General features: G+C 38.7%; 1 protein-coding gene across 1 annotated transcript in view; it reads left to right on the top strand.

Annotated features, from left to right (window-relative positions):
• The first annotated feature begins 4797 nt into the window (after window positions 1-4797).
• The window catches only part of DOCK2 (dedicator of cytokinesis 2), a 314912-nt gene continuing 298497 nt past the window's right edge, over window positions 4798-21212 (top strand). Inside the window, exons 1-3 of the mRNA XM_070934070.1 lie at window positions 4798-4919; window positions 15919-16002; window positions 21161-21201. Coding sequence (XP_070790171.1) covers window positions 4880-4919; window positions 15919-16002; window positions 21161-21201 — 165 coding nt within the window. The 5' untranslated portion in view covers window positions 4798-4879. The remainder of the gene's footprint in view (window positions 4920-15918; window positions 16003-21160; window positions 21202-21212) is intronic.

Raw genomic sequence — 21212 nt, 5'->3', positions numbered from 1 at the left:
TACCAGCAGCCCTGTGGTCACATGATCACAATCTAGATACTTGGCAACTGGCTTGCATTTAAGACAATTGCAGTGTCCACATCACATTATCACCATTTACAATCTTCCCTGTGGGCATTCCACAAGGTAAGTCAATGCAGAAGCAATAGGGAAGCTCTCAAGTTGCTCTGGTAAGTCACTCGCACTCCAGCAGCTTTTCTTTCTGAGGTGTCTCAGCATCCCAGCACTCCCTCCCATGGCACCCCCTTGCACGCCATTCCCTACATAGCACCAGCCACCCTGGATGCACTGTGCTTGTGTCATGCCCTGTCTGCCACTTATTATACCCTCCCGCATCCAACTGCACTTGTGACCTGCTTATACAGCCCTCATGCATCCAGCAATAGCTGGCTATGTGAGCTCTGGCCTCCTGTGTAATTGTCAGCCTGCTGCACCAGAGTCATACCCTGATAACTAATTGCACACCATGGGACATCAGGCATCAACCAGCCCTGTCACAATAGCCATCCATGCACGTGTCACAAGAGCGCAGTGGTTGGAATGCAGTAGTGCAAGTTACTTCTGAGTGCTGGCTTCCTGCAGTTTGATTCTTACCAGCTGAAGGTTATTTCGGCCATCCTTCCGAGGTTGGTAAAATGAGGACCCAGATTGTTGGGGCAATATGTTGACTCTAAACCGCTTTAAAGAACTGTGAAGCTGCATATACAGTAAGTCTAAGTGCTATTGCTATTGCTAAGCAATTTAACCTATAATGTCAGTTCATGCATTATCCAAAACCATGTCTTAGCATGTTGCAAGACACTTTCTTTTGCTATCTATCAAAAGAATCTTAATTTCCTGTTAATGACATTAACAGGAAGAATAACTACTATAAAAATGAATATCTTACCAAGACTAGTAAATCTATTCCAAACAATACCAATACAACTGAAGAAACAATGTTTTGAAGAATTAAATAAAATGATATCAAGATACATTTGGTTAGGGAAAAAAGCAAGAATAGGCTTGAAAATGTTGCAGGAAGCCAAAAAAAGGGGGCTTTGGGCTATCAGGCAGGCCTCGATACTCACATGGGTGAAAGAATGGATCAGCCTGAGACATACAAGATTATTAGCCTTAGAAGGTAACGACCTCCAACTAGGTTGGCATGCTTTCTTATGGTATGAGAAGAATAAGATACATAAGTTATTTTCAAAGACACTATGTTAGGAATGCATTGTTATTAGTTTGGTTTAAAATAAAAGAACAACACTATTTGAAAATACCAGTCTGGCTTTTCACTATGGAAGCATTGGTAATATTATTAATATGGAAAAAACTCTAAGTTGCTAAGATATTTTGAATGAAAAAGGGGAATTAAAAACCAAGCAGGAACTTAGTAGTCAAGGGATAGACATTGCATGGTGGCCACACATCAAGATACAATCTTGCTACGAGAAAGATGCTAAAACGTAGATGCTAACAAAGAATTAACAGAACTAGACCAGATATTAATTGGATCAGATGAAAAACTGATAAAGAAATTATATTGGTATTTATTTCAGTATTAAACTTGAAAGTGAGCAGGTAAAGGAGACAATGATTGCTTGGGCTAAAAACTTTGGACATGTAGTAGAATTAGATAAATGGGATAGAAATATTAAATTGACTATGTCAACTGCATATAAAGAAAATTTGTATAAAATGTTTTATAGTTGGCATTTTGCACCGGCAAGACTGGCAAAAATGCATAAAGATAGATCCGCTAAATGCTGGAAGTGTCATCTGGTTCATATTACCATATGTGGTGGACATGCCCAAAAGCTAAAAAATATTGGACGAAAATACATACTTGGTTGGAAAAAATGATAAAGCAGCATATACAGGTGAAACTCAAAAAAAATAGAATATCGTGCAAAAGTTCATTTATTTCAGTAATGCAACTTAAAAGGTGAAACTAATATATGAGATAGACTCATTACATGCAAAGCGAGATAGTTCAAGCCTTGATTTGTCATACTTTTGATGATTATGGCTTACAGCTCATGAAAACCCCAAATTCACAGTCTCAGAAAATTAGAATATTACATGAAATCAATAAAACAAGGATTGTACATAGAACAATATCAGACCTCTGAAAAGTATAAGCATGCATCTGTACTCAGTACTTGGTTTGGGCCCCTTTTGCATCAATTACTGCCTCAATGCGGTGTGGCATGGATGCTATCAACCTGTGGCACTGCTGATGTGTTATGGAGGACCAGGATGGTTCAATAGTGGCCTTCAGCTCTTCTGCATTGTTCGTCTCTTGTCTCTCATCTTTCTCTTGGCAATGCCCCATATGGGGCCTGAACCTGAACCTCTATGGGGATCAGGTCAGGCGAGTTTGCTGGCCAATCAAGCACAGTAATCCCATGGTCATTGAACCAGGTTTGGTACTTTTGGCAGTGTGGGCAGGTGCCAAGTCCTGCTGGAAAATGAAGTCAGCATCCCCATAAAGCTCGTCTGCAGAAGGAAGCATGAAGTGCTCCAAAATCTCTGGTAGACGTCTGCGTTGACCCTGGATTTAATGAAGCACAGTGGACCAACACCAGCAGATGACATGGCTCCCCAAATCAACACAGACTGGAAACTTCACACTGGATTTCAAGCATCTTGCAGTGTATGCCTCTCCATTCTTCCTCCAGACTCTGGGTCCTTGGTTTCCAAATGAGATGCAAAAGTTGCTCTCATCAGAAAAGAGGACTTTGAACCACTGAGTAACAGACCAGTTTTTTTTTTCTTTAGCCCAGGTAAGACGCTTCTGACATTGTTTGTTGTTCAGGAGTGGCTTGACAAGAGGAATACAACATTTTAAGCCCATGTCCAGGATCCATCTGTGTGTGGTGGGCTCTTGATGCACTGACTCCAGCCTTAGTCCACTCCTTGTGAAAGTCCCCAACACTTTTTAATGGCCTTTTCCTGACAATCCTCTCCAGGCTGCGGTCATCCCTGCTGCTTGTGCACCTTTTTCTTCAACACTTTTCCCTTCCACATAACTTTCTATTAATGTGCTTTGATACAGCATTTTGGGAACATCCAGCTTCTCTTGCAATTACCTTTTGAGGCTTTCCCTCCTTATCGAGGGTGTCAATGATGGCTTTCTGCACAATTGTCAGGTCAGCAGTCTTTCCCATGATTGTGATTCCTACTGAACCAGACTGAGACCATTTAAAGGCTCAGGAACCCTTTGCAGGTGTTATGGCTTAATTAGCTGATTAGAATGGGACACTTTGAGCCTAGAATATTGAACCTTTTCACAATATTCTAATTTTCTGAGATTGTGAATTTGGGGTTTTCATGAGCTGTAAGCCATAATCATCAAAAGTATGACAAATCAAGGCTTGAACTATCTCACTTTGCATGTAATGAGTCTATCTCATATATTAATTTCACCTTTTAAGTTATATTACTGAAATAAATGAACTTTTGCACAATATTCTAATTTTTCGAGTTTCACCTGTAGACTTGAAACCAGAGACATTTTTGTTGGACATCCTACCGGAAAAGTATGATAAAAGTGAATATTTTTTTTGATATCAGACGTATTTTATCAATGGCTATACAATAGAAACAGAAGTTAGAAAAGAGGAGACATAATAAGAGGAAGTTAAAGTTGAGAGTTGTTAAAGAAGATAATATTAATTATGACTGCTATTATTATATTATCAATACTATTGTGAAGAGTACTATAACAAATATGTGGATTATGACTGCTTAAAACAACTATACCCAGATCACACACTGTTTGATGGAAATTGATTTTTTATGTGTTATAAATATAAAATAAATAAATAAATAAAAATAATCTTAATTTCAGGGTAGCTGCATTTATATGAATCCAGTTTGATTGTGGCCACACAGCTTCTCCTTAGTTGTGCTCTTTAATTACAACAACTCTGTTTCTGAGGGAAGGTATACGTGATAGGGCTGAATTTGTGCTGTATTCCATAATAATAATAATAATAATAATAATAATAATAATAATAATAATAATAATAATAATAATAATTATTATTATTATTATTATTATTATTATTATTATTATTTTATTTCTATACCGCCCTTCTCCCGAAGGACTCAGGGCGGTGTACAGCCTATTTAAAAACACAGACAAGACAACAATATAAAATTTAAAATAATTAAATAAAGTGGCTCAGATTTAAAACCCCAATAAATTTAAATACCCCAATTTAAAACTATTGTGTTGATAATACCTATTGATTATGTTGGTTCAGGTATGTTGGTAGAAAATTAAGTCACTATGGCTATTATTATACAGTAAAACAATCCATGCAGAATTTTTGAAAGAAGCACTTGAAAGAAGTTGACTATAAAATGGAGCAGTATTACAAATATTTGGAAAATTGAGCTGAAGCTGTACAGTTTCCGTGGAAGAGAAAGCATCTTTTTGGGTGAGCTTACATTACAATTTCTATATTGTTAAGTTGTATCTTTACAACATAAGATGACTGCCATAGCATGTCCTGATAGATCTACCATTTCCAGATAAAATTAATTTGATGACCCCAAATGATTGATTGAAGAATTGATCTCTGAGAGGTTTTGTATGTGCTATAATGCTGAGTGATTTGCTTAGACTAGAACATGACTCTTCCTCCTCTTTCGTTCTTCTGTCAAAGCAAGGCATGCCTGTCTAAGTATCACTTTCATTTAGTGTAAGAACTTTACACTGGGGGAGAGTGCGCAGACAAAAAGAGGAAGGAAGAAGAGGAACAGGGAAAGCCACACAGCCCAAACCTGCTGTTTTTCAGCAAAGTTATCATCTGATTCATTTGTATTAATTGGTACAGTCCAACCCAGCATCTTGAATCACGGCTTATTGCTGGATTTCCTAGGAATGACTCCTTGGCATAAAAGTGAAAAGAAGACTGGAGTGGGTATGTATCACGCAGCCTCTTTTTTCTGAGCATGTCTTTCTGCAGAGAGGGTGGATAACAATGCCCAAAATGGCTGAAAAGCACTTCTTTTTTTAAAAAAACAAAACAGAAGCGAGCAGGTTTTTCTAACTTTGGAATCCCCATATGTACCGAATTAAAATTCTCAGAATTTCCCCTCAGGATGGCCATTGGTGGTTAAGATTTCTGCGACTGTAGTCTAAAAGGTTCCAGAAAAACTGGGAGAGATCTTTTGAGCTGATTGATTCATAGTAATTAAAAATAAGATTGATTCCAAGTAACTCCTCAGTTTGAGCTGTTCTTTGAGACTCACAAATACCTTTTTGTGAAAATTATTCAGTTGTCTTTAATTGAAATTTAAGCTATCAAAATTAAATGGGAGAGTTCAGAACTTTTTCTGATGTTTCAGCTTAATTATACAGGAAATAGCAGGTTTTTTAAAGAAATGAGTTCTGTGAATTGGTAGAGACTTCTTAAAAACTGCAATCTATTCTTTGTAGTAGATTTGACTTTACTTAACTGACAGTTATTTAGAAGGTGTAGACTACTTTCTACAAAGTCTCCTTATTTGCTGACATTGTTTGTGCTTTTTCCAGTGATAATGTAAAATTATATTCTATGCTAAACTCCCCAATGTGGCAGCAGCATTAAGAGGATTTGCATCTGAGAAAGCAGGAAGACAACACATCTGTAGGTTGAACTTTTTTAAAAAGAATTATCCCACCTTTTATAAATAATGAAGGCAGCAAACATACCTACCATGTTTCTCCGAAAATAAGACCCTGTCTTATATTTTTTTGAACCCTGAAATAAGCACTTGGCCTTATTGCAATGCACTCAAAAGCCCGATTGGTTTTATTATCAGGGGATGTCTTAGTTTGGGAGAAACAGGGTAATATTCCTTCGTCCTCCTATTTTCCCCACAACAACCCTAAGAGATGGGTTGGTTGAGACACTGACAGGCCCAAAATCACCCATCCGGCTTTCATGCCTATGGTAGAACTAGAACTCACAGTCTTCTGGTTTCTGGCTCTAACCACTTGACCAAAATGGCTTTGTTTGAAAGCCAGCTTAGTATCTGTGATGTGGCTTGGTGGGCGTGGCTTGGTGGGCGTGGCAGAGGAAAGATACTGCAAAGTCTCCATTCCCACCCCACTCCTGAGGGAAGGATACTGCAAAATCTCCATTCCCACCTCACTCGGGGGAAGGATATTGCAAAATCTCCATTTCCACCCCACTCCTGAGGGAAGGATACTACAAAATCCCCATTCCCTCCCCACTCCTGGGGGAAGGATATTGCAAAATATCCATTCCCACCCCACTCTGGGACCAGCCAGAGGTGGCATTTGCTAGTTGTCTGCTATGGGTTTCTGCTATGGGTTCTCCAGAACTGCTGGATTTCACCCCTGCCTCAGAGGCCCTGAGAACCCTGTGATCATAATAATAGACTGAATCTTTCAAAATATCACTAACCAAAATATTTGTTGAGCTATATAGTAAAGCATTAAGAAAAAGATATTTCATTCTCTGTGTTGCAAGGAAATAATGGGCTACTTTGTACTATGTAGCAGTGCTTTGACTATTGTAAAATCTAAATTATATAATTCAGCTTAAATCATTGGGGAATTAACTTGGTTTCACTTGGGGAAACCAGTTCCTTTTAGCTCTGATAAATAAACCCTGACACTTAAAAGCATGTGAATTTAAAATTAGCTGTCCTGAAAATCTTCACCTGTAGTAGTAGCAGTAATAAAAATTGTTATTATGGTTGGTCGCAGTTGGCCAAAAGTTTAGACTGGATTTGGCATTTTTATCAGCCTATCAACTTTTTCCCAAGGACCTGGGATAGGCAGATGTTGATGTTTGATGCTGTTAAAGATATTGTTGCAGGATGTAAGCTGTTGCAAGTAAAACTGTCTTTTGCAATTGATGGATGGTGATTTGGTCAATGCCAATAGTGTTCAAGTGGTGCTCCAGTTATTTTGGGATTGCACTCAAGTCGCCTATCATTATTGATATTATCTTTGCTTTCTTTTATCCCAACTGTCCTATTTCTGTTCGCAGGTCTTTGCATTTTATTACTTTCTTCAATTCTTCCTCTTCTTTTTTTGCTGTCTTCAGCACATGTATTACAGTGGCCGTTATGTCCCAAAGGTGCTTTTCAAAGGCAATTGGACTTTTTTTGTTTTTTCCTTGAAAACATTTCGCTTCTCATCCAAGAAGCTTCTTCAGTTCTAACTGAATGGTGAGGACTGGAAGGATTTATATTTGCAGTCATCTGGTTGTTAGCACTTTAAAGATCGGTTGTTAGCTCTCTGAGAGTTGTTGAGGCCATTTGGGGATTTATCTGGGTCACCTGAATCAGAGTGCAAATGGGAGTAGAATCTTCTTGTGACTGATGAAAGTTCTATGTTGTAAACAGGAGATAGGCATTGTATCCATCCCCCTCTGTTGAGAGAGGACTGTTCAGATTTAACACAGAAGGCCTCTTTTACTCTTTTTTCAAAGCAATAGTATCAATAAATAGTGTCCATTATCCAGGCTTCCTTGTTTTGCTTATCAACAGCTATTACACCTGAGTTTTGCCTAGTTCTTGCTTATGGTCAAATGATACTTTTTTTTAAATTTAATTTTATTTGAATTTGTATACCGCCCTTCTCCCTGAGGACTCAGGGCGGTGAACAGCCAAGTAAAAACATCAAGTACAAATATTAAAATACAGTTAAAAATATACATATATAAATTTGGCCCCGTTAATAAAAACAATAAACAAAACACTTAAAAACACTTAAAAAATTAGGCCAGCCCGGCTTGCTGGAAAAGAAAGGTTTTAAGGGCACGGCGGAAGGCACTGAGGTCTTGGATTCTCCTTATCTCTGGAGGCAGTTGATTCCAGAGGGTAGGTGCCCCCACAGAGAAGGCCCTCCCCCTGGGGGTCACCAGCCTACACTGTTTGGCTGATGGCACCCCGAGGAGGCCCTCTCTGTGGGAGCGCACAGGTCGATGGGAGGTCGTCGGTGGCAGCAGGCGGTCTCGAAGATAACTAGGCCCTATGCCATGGAGCGCTTTAAAGGTGATAACCAACACCTTGAAGCGCACCCGGAAGACCACTGGGAGCCAGTGCAGCTCGCGCAGGAGCGGTGTTACATGGGAGCGCCATGCTGCTCCCGTCACTACCCGCGCTGCTGCGTTCTGGACCAGTTGGAGCCTCCGGGTGCTCTTCAAGGGGAGCCCCATGTAGAGAGCGTTGCAGTAGTCAAGGCAAGAGGTGACGAGGGCATGAGTGACTGTGCACAGGGAATCCCGATCAAGAAAGGGCCGCAACTGGCAAATCAGGCGAACCTGACAAAAGGTCCCCCTGGTTACAGCCATCAGATGTTCCTCCAAGGACAGCTGCGTATCCAGGAGGACTCCCAGATTGCGAGCCCTCTCAGTGGGGGCCAACGACTCGCCCCCAATAGTCAGTGATGGAGTCAACTGACTATATCGGGATGCCGGGAGCCACAGCCACTCGGAAGGGTTGAGCCTGAGCTTGTTCCTCCCCATCCAGATCCGCACAGCCTCCAGGCACTGGGACATCACTTCAAGGGCATCGTTGGGGTGGCCTGGGGTGGAGATGTACAGCTGGGTGTCATCAGCATACTGGTGGTATCTCACCCCAAAGCCACGGATGATCTCGCCCAGCGGCTTCACATAAATGTTGAACAGGAGGGGCGAGAGGACCGACCCCTGAGGCACTCCACATATAAGAGGCCTTGAGGTCGACCTCTGCCCCCCTGCCAACACGAACTGCGACCGGTCGGAGAGAAAGGAGGAGAACCACCGTAATATGGTGCCCCCCATCCCCAACTCTTCCAACCGGTGCAGCATGATACCATGGTCGATGGTATCAAAAGCCGCTGATACTGCCTTGCAAATATTCCAAGGCACCATTGTTATTACTTTTTCATGACATTGTTTGTAGTCACTATGATTTTCTTGCAGCAATTAATTAGGTGTTTCTTCAGCTTCTTTGCAAAGGTGGCACTTTCCGTCTGTTGCTGTCTTCTCAATTCTGGCTTTATATGAATGATGTCATCTTGTGCAGCCAGAATTATCTCCTCTATCTCTTTCTTCAATTTCCCTGTTATCTGCTTTGCCTGCTATTTTATATGCGCTGGCCATGTAATACTTTGTCTTGTCATGTCTCTTTTAGTTTTTCTCTGTAAGCCACTTTGGTCTCTCCAGTATTCAATAAGCTTTCCTAGTATACTTGTCTTAGTGCACCTTCTTCACTGTCCTTTAGATATTCTTCCAATGCCCTTTATTAATTGTTCAACTGTCTGGTTTATTTGCAACATTCAATATCCTCTTATTTTCCTTGGTAAATAGAGCCTATCAATAGACTAGTTCTGTGGATGAAGGGCATGATGATGATGACAATTTATGGTTCAATATACCCAGTTTTCAAAAGCTAACTTGAAAAAAAGCCAAGACTAAAATTGTGGCATCTTTGCTGCAGTCTAAGGTGGCACTGAGAACTTCAGAATGCTGATAGCTTTTCTTAAAACCTTGTCTAGTGGCTCCTCCTTCTCGTTTCTAAGCAGTCAATTATCTGAACAGGCAAGAAAAGAGAAGGTTTATCTGGTAAAGAAGGCCATATGTCCAACCAAGAAAATTTATGTTGCTTCTTCACCAACTCTTTCAGTACATCCTTATCTAAATGCATGAATTAGGGCTGATATTGAATGACTCTTTAGAACACAGCCCTTAATATATGATACTCATATATTGTGAATTGAATCCCTCCTTTTGAGTAAGCAAATGAATCAATACTAAGCAAGGTTTAAAAGACATACAGGGATATGTGTTGGTGAACCATTCTGTTTGGCTATATTGAATCTGTTTATTTTACATACTAATAAAATTCTTCAATAGCATAGCAACACACTTTATTTAGTTCAATCAATAGTGTAGGTCCAAAGTGTCCAGTGTAGTTGAATTCAGTTAATTCTTCCTTGCTGCCTATTTTCTCCTTCCAGTATTTACTCCTATACCATTATCAAAAGCCATTTGCCAAGAAGAAACAGAGCTCCTATTTCCCCAGATACAGCCAGATATAAAATGCTAGTAAGGCAATATTGAAACAGGGATTAATATACTTGATTCAAGATAAACAAAAACCACAACACACAATGCTTTTGACAAATGGGTATAGCAACTCCATGTTATTGCCTAGATTCAGTTTGAGCTTCATCCATTGCCAATGCTTTGTATTGTCATACTGCTATGCAGTATTGCTATATTTGTAATTTATTTATGTTCTTATATGGCTGCCTGGTTCATATAATTCTAGGCAGTTCACAACAATCAATAAAAACACAACTACACTTCTCCCACAGGTGCCAGACCATACTACCTTCCAACTCAATCCCCCATCCTAGCCCAACACCTGGGGGAAAAGCCAGGTTTCTGCATTTCTGTTCCATGCTGCTTATTTCCTTCCTTCCTTCCTCCTTAGCATATATAAAAATGCCTGTAATAAGCAATTATTTTGAGAAGAAAGAAGACTGCACCTAGCACAGAAAAGTTCCCCTGTGAAAATGGGAAAAAATGTATAAGCAGGAACATTTCATAATGTCCACTATTAGATTCCAAGGCACATTTATTTATTTATTTATTTATTTATTTATTTAGTTAGTTAGTTAGTTAGTTAGTTAGTTAGTTAGTTAGTTAGTTAGTTAGTCTCATAGGACTATGATTTGTTATAATTCTTAGTCAATGTCTTGAATTTCATGAAAGAAACCTGAAATAACGGTAATGACCATCAAAGATCAGTAGGAATTAATTGAGGGAATCTCAAGCTTCTGGGATGAAAAGCGAAATGTCTTCAAAGAAAAATCAGAAAGTCCAGGTGCCTGTTGAAATAGCACCTTTGGGACAACCATGACCTGGATGACTGAGAATCTCCATAGACATTTAATTGAGGGAATGTTTATTCACCCTTTAATGATCAAATAAGACAAATCAATTTGAAAATGAGCATATTCAATCTTTACATAGCATAGCGATAAATTATGTGCTCTGGAGTAGAAAATATCAGCAGAATTATACCGAGAACTATGAACTTAAGTTGGGGAATCCTCACTACTACTATCTGGAGATGCAGGAATTTCTTTCTGCAAGTCAAATGTAAGGTAGTGCAATATTTAGTCAGCATCTTTTATGCACAACTTTTACAACTGAAAATAAACTACCATATCTACACTTGTCTCTTCTTCCAAAATAAATCAAGTAAGGACACATTCTGTGCTCTGGAGTCTTGAGAACACATAATCAAGTGTCTTGGTCATTCATTTACAGTAATACTCTTGATAATTTACACAGATAATCCTTGACTTACATCCACAATTGAGCCCAAAATTTCTGTTGCTAAATGAGTCATTTGTTAAGTGAATTTTGCTTCACTTTATGACCTTTCTTGCCACAGTTGTTAAGTGAATCACTGCAGTTATCAAGTTAGTAACACGGTTGCTAAATGAATCTGGTTTCCCCATTGACTTTGCTTGTCAGTAGGCTGCAGAAGGTGATCACATGACCTCAGGACACTGCAACTGCCATAAATATGAGTCAGTTGCCAAGCTTTTGAATTTTGATCACGTGACCATGGGAATGCTGCAATGGTCTTCAGTGTGAAAAACAGTCATAAGTCACTTTTTCAGTGCCGTTATATCTTTGAACTGTCACTAAGTGAACTGTTTTAAGTCAAGGACTACCTATATAATCTTAGGTTAATACATAAATTTATTGGTTTAAAAAAGCTCTGTTCCACTTGTTTAAAAAAAAGGGAAAAAGTTTGGAATTATGTAAGCACAAAGAAAACATTCACTGATAAAGATTTTTAAATTTTTTTTTTTTCATTTGGCCTCCTGAATTCATACATAGGAATTCACAGTGTTCAAACAGACTGAATCTCTTTCCTTTTTTTTAAAGAATCAGATTCATAGTATCAAATGACGTGGCAGAACTTAGCTGTAAGTTTCCACTTGTTCAAAAAACATCAAGGCGGCAAAACCACTTCCTTTGTCAGTTGTTTGGATGTCATCACGCTAAAGCCCTTTCCTAAGGTACCATCAGCAAACAAAGAATTATTCTATTAAGGCAAAATTGCTAAATACTGAATATTAAGTTCTATACTGTTTTCTTCCTGGCACAAGCAAAACCAATGCTGTGACTACAGGGTAGAATCTACATTTATTTCCTCACATCTTCTTCATGGAATTGTTTTCTTTAAGAACAAAAATGGAAAAGAAATACATGAAATAAAATGAGTGCAAGGTTAAGAATGAGACAGACTTCAACACTGGTTGGCAGACTGAATTCTATGTTTGTAATAAATTAATATTATTGTCAACCCTAAAGCGAACCTGGCTGGGGCCATCTTTGAAGCTTCAGGGTTGCCACTAGATGGGAGGGGGAGAGAAATGGTTAACTGGGGTTTTGCAGTCAAAAAACAAAAGGTTTTCCTGTGGGAACCAAGATCATTCCAACAGGTGGCTGGGAGAGAAGGAGCGAAGTAACCAAGCAACTGGCCAGCACTTCTATTGGACCATGTGACTGATGACTTGGGGAAAGGGGAAAACTTTCTTTTTTAACTGGGTGAAAATCCCAGGAATTTTTAGAGTCAGTTTTCACTAGTTATGCCAATATGATGTATCCAATAAATTTGTTCTTTGAGGAATTTACCTGCCTTGGAGTTCTGCTTTCTAAGGGAGCATTATTTGGAACGTTGACATTAAACTGACTCTCCTAAAAGCTCTCCAGTTCAACTGGAGCTCTCCGGTGTCCTGAGCCCTGATTGCTCATCCGATCTACCAAGAGAACAGTAAAGACTCAGGGAAGATAGCAGAGAGGGAGAAAAAAGAAGTGGAGGTCACAGGAGTCAGTGTTGCCCCCATGTAGAGCTTGCAGGCCCCCATGAAAAGCCAGCAAATGGTGACTGCAGTGGCAGAAATCGCTTTTCAAGTGGAAACCCAGCCAAGGGTCTGTGCAGAATGGCCAACCACTGGGGACTGGTACCAAGCCAAGGAAGACTTCAGACATTGGTGCTCAGTCCAGGGGCTGGCGAGAAACTTCCCTGTGACTTCAACAAGGGAGCCGATGGCCACCATTCTTCAGTGTAGGACAAGGGAACTTTTGGAGCTGGATGAGTCTGGGGACTGGAGACACCAGATGGTGTTTTACAGCCAAACCTTGGAAAATCTGCTGGAGAGGTTTGACCGGATGAGCCTTGAAAGTCTGGGACAAGCACGCCAGGTGGACCGAGCCACAGTGAGCCAGCCAACCCTGACATTCCCTCCTCGATGGATCCTCCAGTCTCCTCCATGTCCACTCCAGCAGCCTGAGCAGTTAGCCCTCTGCCAGTCTCAGCTTGTCTTCAGCTCTGAAGAAGCTTCTTGGGTGAAAAGCGAAATGTCTTCAAAGAAAAACCAGAAAGTCCAGTTGCCTCTTTAAAAAGCACAATGTCTAGATGGCAGCAAAGAGAGGCAAAGAATTAATTCTTGGCTGGCTGATTTATGGTTGTCTGGATGTTTGCAGCCCAGGTTTGCTAGCCGTAGTAAAAGAGAAATAGAAATATACACTAGAAATGGACCCTGTGCAGTCATTCCAACTGAAACTATAAACCACTGTGCTGCTGATTTTCAGTGGTATGATTTTTCATCCTAATTTGCCCCCACAAGTACTTTTAAGACTTTTGTCCCCATCCTGGATGTTGATAGTGTCATCTTTGTGGCTCTTGAAGCTCTTGATGATATGAAACATATTATCTCCTTCCTGCAATAATATAATATGTAATGTAAATATAATGCAAACAACCCCCAAACTATCTTTAGGCTTTTAGGGTGTTATTGACCTTATAATTGATTGGGTGCTGGCATGGCTTTTAATTTATTCAGTAATTAATGCTACTGATTAGTAGCAAGCAGGCTGTCTTTTCCTCTCTAACAGTTAATTTTCTTTTTAAAAAAAGAAACTAAAAAAAAGATATAGGAAGATTTTTAAAAATGGAAGATGATGTTATCTGGAAACAGATTTGTAATATTGTGAATAAGTCAAGGCAACAGTGAAATAAACGTCTCCTTTAAAAACTTCCTGATCATTGAACATTTAGTATTTTAATGTAAAAATAGTGCAAATTATTTCCATTGTGCTGTAGGAAACAGCTTGTTGCAATATGTGTTTTGGTTGGGAAGCTGATTAACAAAGAGAGTCAAATCTGAGAACAAAATGTACTAACATGATGGCCTTAATTGTTGTTACAAGGTAATTATTGCCATTGAATTGTCTTGGCTATCTCTTGAAACTGCTTTCTATGCACATTGGCTAGCATGCTGGAAAGAATGCCAAGACAAATTTTAAATGAAATAGGTGGTAAAGAGAAGAATTTGGAACAACCATTTAATATGTGCTTAGGATTCAAGAGTCTGGATTCTTTTGGAGAACGCAGCACAAATACATTTATTTCAGACCAAAAGCCCAATTTACACTTGGTAACAAATCTAATTCTTGTTTTTGCCCTTGGCTGGCTTAATAGAACTCGTGGAGGAATTGTTTCACAAGTGGTACAGCTATGCCCCAAACATAGTACATCACCTAAATTGTTTTGTACTAGCTGAAAACACTTTTGTTAATGAAAGTTGGATCCCTGAATTCTCATGACACATTTTTCATCGTCTAAGTGCAGATTTTATTCCCTAAATAGCACAAGAGTGCCTAAACATACAGCTCTTTAATTATATCGTTCGGAGCACCAATACTCTTGTATTTGTATTTCCCACTTAGCACGTGTATTTCTTATGTTCGGATGCAGCTTTCCAAACTACAGTACAACCAAATAATCGTGGCTTGTGAATCAAACTTTTTCATGCAGCTTTGGTTCCTTTTGATATGGAGTTGACATAATTTGACTGAAAATCAAAGCAACTTTCAAATCATTTTATTTTTCATTGGTCTGTTTCATTCCATACACTAGGATTTCATACCAGTGTCACAAGTTTCAGAGGACTTTTTTTCTCTCTGCTCTGTGGTCAGGAAATAGGGTTTTTCCCCTTCCATGGGAAGCTGAGAGTAATTACTGTTATGCCCAAATCCAAAATCATCCCATCATTCACCAAAATTCAAGGCATATTTATTTCTCTCATCAGATGCGAGAGTTTATTTTTTCTTCGTTTTTCATAAGGTGAAAATGGTGGTGGAGGCCATGATGATTTATCCTGCAGAGCTGCAGAGAATCTGGCTAGTGTGATAATAAAATCTCCAGAGGCAAACTTTTTTTTTTTTTAATTGATTTATATGTCGCCCTTCTCTGGAGACTCAGGGCGGCTTACAATGTGTTAAGCATTGTACTTTTTGTATACTTTTGTATACTTCATACTTTTTGTATATTTATACAAAGTCAGCTTATTGCCCCCATAATCTGGGTCCTCATTTTACCTACCTCGAAAGGATGGAAGGCTGAGTTAACCTTGAGCCTGGTGAGATTTGAACTTGCAGTAATTGCAGGCAGCTGGTGTTACTTAACAGTGCTTTAGTCTGCTGCGCTACCAAGGCTCCAAGGTTGGAGGTTTACTCACTGACCTCTTCAAGCATTAGGGGGAAAGGGTTGCTAAAAGTTATTGAACTTCTGCTCACTTTGAGGGCATGATCATGGAGAGTTCTTAGCAGCATATGTCAGACACAGTTTGTCTATTCCTGCCCAAAGTGATTAGCTAATACTAATCACAATTCTCAGTTGGATGAAAACAACTAAAGGGTTTGAGAAGAGAAGTGAGATCTTGAAAACTCTTTCTTACAATTAATTCAGAGAAGAGGTACTGGTGGTGCAAGAAAGCCTATGGTTTATTCAAGCTCTTTTTCATAATATTACACTGAATGCTGCATCTGAACATAATCCATTCAAAATATAAAGTTGTTTAATGACATTATGTTCTTTTTTTCACAGCAATATACAATTTCAAAGCTACCCAAGTGCCCCAGATATCACTACAGATTGGGGATGTGGTTCATATATCGGAAGACCATGAAGGTAAAAATGAAAAATATACAGTACTTTTCATATTGTTACACTTTTGCTTCATTAACTTGAGTTTGGGGTTGTATATAAGATGACATGACTTTTTCTCCTCAAGCCATGACTTTCTTGTTGTTAAGTACTGTACATGTGAAGTGACTTAACATGGTCTCGCTATTTTTTAAGCTAAAATTGTGGTATGACTTTTTGAATGTGGAGTATAAGTAAAGCTAATTCATATAAGAACTATTTAATGGAGATTGCTTGGAATTACAAATATATATGTCACTCTCAAAGGATTATGAGTAGGGTGGACACTATTCAGGTGAAGTCCAGCTAATATCCCAAAGTCTGTGGTGAAGAATATAACTTACAGGTAATTTTTGACTTATGACCAATCATTTAGCAACTGTTTAAAATTAAGACGTCTCAGCCACCCATCCAGCTTACTGGTATAAGCAAAACTCAACAGCCCTGAGAAAATCATTGTACAAGCAAAGCTGCTGGGGCCCGGGAAGACTCACAACTCACCTGGCCCTCACAAAACATCCGACTCACCTTTGCCTTGTGAAAACCACCGCAAGCAATCCGAACTTTCATTTACACAAGTGTAATGTTATATTGTAATTACAAATCTGAACTTTCATATTACATAACTGTAGTGTTACATTGTGATAATTGCACATTCAGAATTAGAATTCAAAAGAAAAGTTCTAGAACAGTGTTGCTATTGAAAATTATCAAAATAGTACAGCATATATATAGATGATAGATAGATAGATAGATAGATAGATAGATAGATAGATAGATAGATAGATAGAATAAAGTGGCTTATCTATTTTTTACCAGAAGAGGTCTCTCTTGAATTGCAGCATTGATCTAAATCATTAGAAAATTAAATTCTTACAAAGGATTAGATACCTTAATAAGTGCAAAATGACTGTCCACAGGCAACATTACTAAAAATAAAAAATGACTGTCCACAGGCAACATTACTATACCTGTATTTTACCTGCGTCTCTCTATCTCTTGCCTGTATGTACTGTAAGCGATATAGGCTGGAGAAGAGTGCTGATTTTTATTTATGGAAACAGAGCATTGTCTCATCTACTACAGAAATTATTTCAACCTGTTCTAATTTAGTATTCCTTTCCTATCTTATCCAAAATCTTGACAGGCTTCACCTATGGCAGAAGTTTTTTCATGATTTCGTCTCTATTGTGATAAACGTGCATATGAGCCTCAGGGTCAAAATTAGGAAAATACAAAGAACGGATGCTGAGAACCAGGTTGAATGAGGGCTGAGGGCTGCAATTATTTTCAGCTACACTACAACGTCTTAACTTATAATGTTAGTCATTAATACTTGAACAATTTCAGATATCAATTATTAATGCTCCTCATTGTAACCATATAGCCAGGGACCAACTGGGAGGCTGTAGCTTAGTGACTTTGAGAACTACGTAAGTGCTTGTCCTTGGCTTTCTTCCACATAAACACATGGACATATATGGGTGGAGGGCATTAAACTGTAACTGAGGGAACTCTGCTTTCCAAAAGCAGAGATGAAACTGTGCTATGACATGGCTGCACTTCGGTTGATCTCCTTTTTCCTGGCTGCTGTCCATGATGTCTTCTTAGCTTATTTCTCCCAAAAACAATAGTCAAACCAAAGTTCTCTCCTTCTGCTAAATTATAGTCCAATCTAACAATACTAGGAGGCAAACAAGCATATGAAAAGGATGCTATGGTACCTCTTGAGTGGCACATTCAAGTAGACTTGGGAACTTTTATTTTATTTTATTTTTTTAATCTACATTTTTGCAAATATTTTATTATAAATAGGTAAAATAGTAGTACAAAAAGCAAACTCGTGACATTTGAAAATAAAAATCTTTTTGAGTTGAAAAGCCATAATCGGAGACAACAATGGTCTATACACAGCATTGGGCATTTTGCAAATATATTCATACCAAATGTGAATTATCTCAAATTCTGCCACATAATTTAATTATTGCAGAGATCTCAAATACAATGCTGATAAATCTGTAAAATACTAGGTTTTCAAATTGATTTTTCTGGCTTGTAGTTTTTCCAATGTTTTCTTTTGAAATTCAGGGAGCTTTTATTTTAATCAGAGAAAAAGCAAAAAAATGTAAACTACAGAAAAAATAACATTTTTACCTTAACCCCTTATCTCAGATGAGTTTAAGTTCTCCATTATACATGAAACTTATTATCAATGCACATCAAGTGTGTTATTTTTGGGATAGGGACATAAAGAAACTATGGCAGAAGCTTTAGAAATTTCATAGTTTGTAAATGTTTAGAAGGGAAGTTTTCTTTCCCTTCTTCCTGTGAAACCGAACAGTAGGAATTCAAGTCAGCTATAAATAAAGATGCTTGCAGCAGATAGGTGAACAATGGAATTGACATTCATGAATTGCAGCCACCACTGCAAACTTAAATCTCTTTGGAAGGTAAGAAGAGTCAGGGAAGCCAGGGCTATCAGTAAATAGTGAGAAAGATATTGATGGATCAGAACATCTAAGATCAGCAATACCAAGCTTCTCATTACTAGTGGAGGAGAGACAGAGAAAGAGAGAGAATGAGTTACTGTCTTCAAATGTTCCATCGGTGCTTCTGCTAGGCATCTGGCTATCCGTGTGGGTTGGGGAAAGGGAAAAGATGCAGGATTGCGTAGCTTTTTATTTGATTCCGCTTTGAAGTTCTTTTGATCATTTTATGTGTCAAGAAATCACATATCAGCATTCTGCAACTGGACACTGTCCAGATGTGCTGGTTTGCAACTCCCAGAATTTCCAGCTTTTGGACTCAGGAATATAGGAATTTTTGGAAGCTCCATGAAACATTTACCAGTATTTTTGGATTATAACTCTCTATGAACTTCAATAGGTTTGGAGCAAGTACAATTTAGTATCCATATACTTGGAAAACATAAAAATGATTTTTCCTTGCTTTAAAAAAGCAAAAACCAAACAAAATTAGCATGATTATTATTTGCATATGGTGTTGTTACATTAGTCAGGAGATTACAATGCTAATATAGAATAGTTGTTTGACTCCCGATTACACATTTGCCCATATGGATAAATGCAACAGTCCAGTTGAAGGATAACTGGGAAACATGGTTTCCACAAACATGAATCTGTGCTGGTTATTGAATTCTTTTGAATGCCAGAGGTAAAATCTAACCTTTATTTCTGGTTTTCAACAACCCTGAAATATGACATCCAATCTTGGAGAATTACTACTCATTTAAATTCAGGGTAGTCATACAAGCCAGGTTTGGATGTAGCTATAGATCACTGCAATCTATATCATTTTCCTGCAACTTTTCTAGGAAAGGAATGTTAGGGAAAATGTACAAGTTAAACCATGCAATTGATCCACAGTGCAGTGCCGTAGGCAATCATGGGTACATTTTGCTTTTTCCATGTTACTTGTTTGCTCTGCAAGCTACACTGCCTTCCAGTTTGTTTCTTGGTGCAATTCAAGGTGCTATTTATTACTAAGAAAGCTGTATGTAGTATGGAACCAGAATATTTGAAGGACAGTTTTGATCCCATTGTATCTATTCATCACGTAGGCTGGACCAAAGGCACATTCTTCAGTTCATCTATTAGGGATTGCCATTGAATGGGACCTAGGAAATGGTTCTTTTCTGTAGGTGCCCCTGCCCCTGGAAAACCATACAGTATTGCCTGTGGTTCTGGCCTGACTGCTGTTTTTTTTTAATAGGCATCAGGGTCACAGGAACAATCAAGCCAGTAGTGGGTTTCACTTACCTTCGCTACCAGTTCAGAACCGTGAACATGTGTGTGTGCGTGCTTGCTTTGCTCATGCGTGGTGCTTCTGTGCATGCGCAGAACCTTCTGTGCATGCGCAGAGCGTCCGTGATGACATCCGGGTTGGTTAGGCAGAGCCTCCTGCCACCCCCACTACTGGTTCGCCTGAACCGGGGCAAACTGGTAGAAACCCACCACGGAATCAAGCCATGCTATTGGTTTATACCTTATTTTTCAGAGTATAAGACACACCGGAGTATAAGTTGCAGCTTAGTTTTTGGGGAGGAAAATAGGGGGAAAAAAATCTGCCTAGCAGGTATTCATCTGGCTAGAGTCCTTGGTCAGCTTCAACACACTAGTTCGCTGGTTTTGAGCTTGCGTGGACACTTTTTATCCCCTGCTTGGGGATAAAAAACAGCTTCTAAAGCACAGCTGAGAGGGAGCAGCAATGAGAAAAGCAGGCAAAGCACGGAGATCGCTTCAATCGCTAGCATCTCGTTAGGGCTAAAAAAAAGCTTCTAAAACACAGCTGAGAGTCAGAGGATGCAGGCAAAGCCTGCGGAAGATGGCTTCACTCACTAGTGCCTCATTAGGGCTGAAAAAAAGCTTAGAAAAAGCTATATTCAGAGTATAAGACGTACCCAAATTTTCAGCCTCTTTTGGGGAGGGGGGAAGTGTGTCTTATACTCCAAAAAATATGTAGTTGTTTTTGGAAGCCACTTTGTGTTGATCAGTTAATCAATTAGGAAGGGTGTATTTAATTTTTTTTTTAAAAAAACAATTTTTTAATTTTTTTTTCAGACACACAAACATAAAATACATAATTTCTGAACAGAGTATTGACCGAGTCAAACTTCATACATCTTATTTTTTCCATATTTACAATATACTATATATACTCCAATTTCTGCCAATTATATATAATTGATAATCAATAATCAATATTACCATCCGCCCTTGCCTCCTTATCTTCACCTATCATAATTTTTAATCTATCAAAATCCTTTAGGGTGTATTTAATTTTAATTTGTTAAAATATGCATGTATTTATATTGTATTCCTGTTAGACACGTAGAACTGCATTAGTGATATGAGTGGCTGAATCAATGAAGGAAGGAAGGAAGGAAGGAAGGAAGGAAGGAAGGAAGGAAGGAAGGAAGGAAAGGAATTTGCAACCATAGCAAGGAGGAATCATCAAGTATTTTAACAGAAAGGCTAGCTTTTTTCTCAACTATATTGTGGGAATTGCTGTTTTCAATGACACTTAGTCCCATGTAGTGCTTGTAGAATAACCGTTATATAGCAGAAACTGTGTTGAGAGGACACAATCTAATACAATGATATGGTTCTGTTTTGAATTATAGATTGGTACAGGGGACACTTGGTTAGACATAAAGAAACTGAGGTGAGTTTATC

The sequence above is a fragment of the Pituophis catenifer genome, unplaced genomic scaffold, assembly GCF_029215685.1.
Source record: "Pituophis catenifer annectens isolate HBS135680 unplaced genomic scaffold, rPitCat1.0.hap2 SCAF_2, whole genome shotgun sequence".
Lineage (NCBI taxonomy): Eukaryota > Metazoa > Chordata > Lepidosauria > Squamata > Colubridae > Pituophis > Pituophis catenifer.
This window is presented reverse-complemented; position numbering and strand designations above follow the sequence as displayed.